At 38.2% G+C, this 2,500-nt stretch overlaps 1 protein-coding gene across 3 annotated transcripts in view; it reads left to right on the forward strand.

Moving 5' to 3' along the window:
- Window positions 1-2,500, forward strand: part of Ten-a (Teneurin-a transmembrane protein) — a 1,186,308-nt gene that overhangs the window by 241,885 nt on the left and 941,923 nt on the right. For 2 of the 3 annotated variants that reach the window (XM_076206894.1, XM_076206895.1), the window contains exon 3: window positions 1,787-1,885. The exons of the other annotated variant lie outside the window; for it this stretch is intronic. In XM_076206894.1, coding sequence (XP_076063009.1) covers window positions 1,787-1,885 — 99 coding nt within the window. The remainder of the gene's footprint in view (window positions 1-1,786; window positions 1,886-2,500) is intronic. 3 annotated transcript variants of the gene reach the window in all.

Genomic DNA, 2,500 nt, shown 5'->3' on the forward strand with positions numbered 1-2,500 from the left:
GCCTGAGTATTGGAAAACCCCCGAGTTGAGGAAAAGTAGTCGCCAGAGATATCAATGCATCAATAGGTCCGGCATTCCTGCCTCAAGCGAAGAAAAATACGAATATTCCTCTTTGCATCGGATTAGGCTTTTAACAATTTTTTTTTTTTTTTTGTAAATCAAAACGAGACACAGTTCACTCTATGACCTCGTTTCTTCGTCAGCCACATTAATTTTCATTTTCTATTTGTGTTTTGTTTTTGCCTACACATACTTCCATGTAACACATGTATATGTACAAGCTTATATCCATCCAAATCATGTTTACATCTTCCTCTTTCTTTTTAGTCTACAGTTTGTACACGTAGTTACTTGTGTACACTCCTACACTTTTGACTGTGTGGATTGAATGTAGACGAGACATTCTGGGGACGTGACATAGTACATTATGTCTTGAGACGGATGCGGTACACCACCACAGGCGATCGTGGACAGAAGGAAAATATGGAAGGGGTGGGAGAATGTAGGAACTGTTCGAGTTCAGTTTGAAGTAAAAGTGGAGGGATAGGTTGTCAGGGGAGCCGGAGGGATGAAAAAGTCACCCCCGATTCCATTTATTTCGTCCTGTTGTATGAAAGGTCCTCCAACTCATCCCCCCCCCCCTGGTACGGCGCGACTATGTCCACATGGAGAGGACGGACCCTCCCTTTCTCTCTCACCTGCTTGACTCTCTCCCTCGACTTTTTCGCGATTTCGCTATTCATGCTTATCCGATTTTCTCCTCTCGAATCTTCGCCATCAACCCGCTATTCGTTCCGTGGATCTCCGTGCCGTTTGTTGTTCATTGCCTTTGCGTCGGCTTCCCGCTCTTTGTCTGTCTTTACTTTTCACCTCGTGGACTGCTCTCTCTCTCTCTCTCTCTCTCTCTCTCTCTCTCTCTCTCTCTCTCTCTCTCTCTCTCTCTCTCTCTCTCTCTCTCTCTCTCTCTCTCTCTCTCTCTCTATCGCTCTGCTCCTTTGAGACTAAGTTTATATATTGTGCAGGTGTTACAATAGACTGAGAGCTCCTTCATTATAATATTAAGCACATATATATTTTTTCATAGTCACTTGTGAACACGCCAGGACAGAACGAAAATATTTTTTTCTTGGTTGCATGTTGCATTTCTTGTACCACTCAACCAGCTAGGCAAAAAAAAAAAAAATCAACACATTTAGAAATTTGTAAATAATTTGAGTAAGTTTACTCTTGATGTTCTTAAAAGAGGTTTTTGTTACAGCTGAGGATGCAAAGTACACCACATAGGTAAAGAGGTTTTGGTAAATAGGAAACAGGAGCAGGCCAGGTAGGAAGATGATCATGATAACTGATGGAATAACTCAGATAAGCTGTGTGAAACCAAGGCATCCTGTGCACCGCCATGACCTCTTTTAGATCTATTGAATTAGTTTATTTATTATTTTATTTATTATTATTATTGTTATTATTATTATTGTTATTATTATTATTATTATTATTATTATCATTATTTTTATCATTATTTTTATCATTATTATTATTATTATTATTATTATTATTATTATTATTATTATTATTATTTATTACTTTATATCATTTATTATTACTTATTTATTATTATTTACTTATTCCTTTAATTTATTGTCTTATTGATTTTATTTGTTTTCTCATGCATTTATTTACCCATTAATCTATTTAATGATTTATTTGCTTGTTTATTTATTTATCTGTTTGTTAATTTGTTTATTTATTTACTTATTTACTTTATTTTCTTTATTTTTTTCTGAAGGAAGAAAAGAATGGACGCACTGGCCAAACTGTGCAAATTGCGTTTGTGTAGAAAAACAGTGTGCGAAGGTGAAGCCCAAGGATCCGTATATTATACCAAGTAAGTATTGACTCGAACAAAATATAAACACAAATTTGCCTCCGATGTGCAAAGGTTGAAGACAGGTATTCGTGGCCTAAGCATTTGTTTTAGCTGCCGCCAAATGATTTTATTAAGCATAGGGAGGTTCTCTGTGGAGAAAAACCGAGGAAGAAGTGAAATGCAAATCATATGTATTCCATCCTCTTTAGTATAGACACGTTCACAAGGTTGTCCAAACCATAAGGCCCTGTTCAAATAAGTGGTTTCAACCGCGGCGGTTCAGTGACAATGTAAGTCAATGGAGGCGTTCACAAGCAACCGAGCAGTATTTCCTTGATTATGGTGTACCGCCGCGGTTTGCGCGCGGTTCAAACCGCGAGTGTGAACAGAACCTAACAATAGATCCGTACGTGATCAGTGAAAACAGAACGAAAACTTCGAAATCAAAGACGACACAGTTTTGTCATCCAGATTTATTTCTTCGTATAAGTTTTCACATCCATGTGCATGTTCATTGTTCGCATTCGTGGGTTGCAGTTATGGACTCTGTAAATAGTGGAGCGAGTGACAGCCCCTCATGGCTGCACCTCCAGGTAGGGGAGAGAGTGCTGAAGGGCTTAGAAGATGAGCTAC

The sequence above is a fragment of the Oratosquilla oratoria genome, chromosome 23, assembly GCF_046742065.1.
Source record: "Oratosquilla oratoria isolate Oo_2021 chromosome 23, ASM4674206v1, whole genome shotgun sequence".
NCBI lineage: Eukaryota > Metazoa > Arthropoda > Malacostraca > Stomatopoda > Squillidae > Oratosquilla > Oratosquilla oratoria.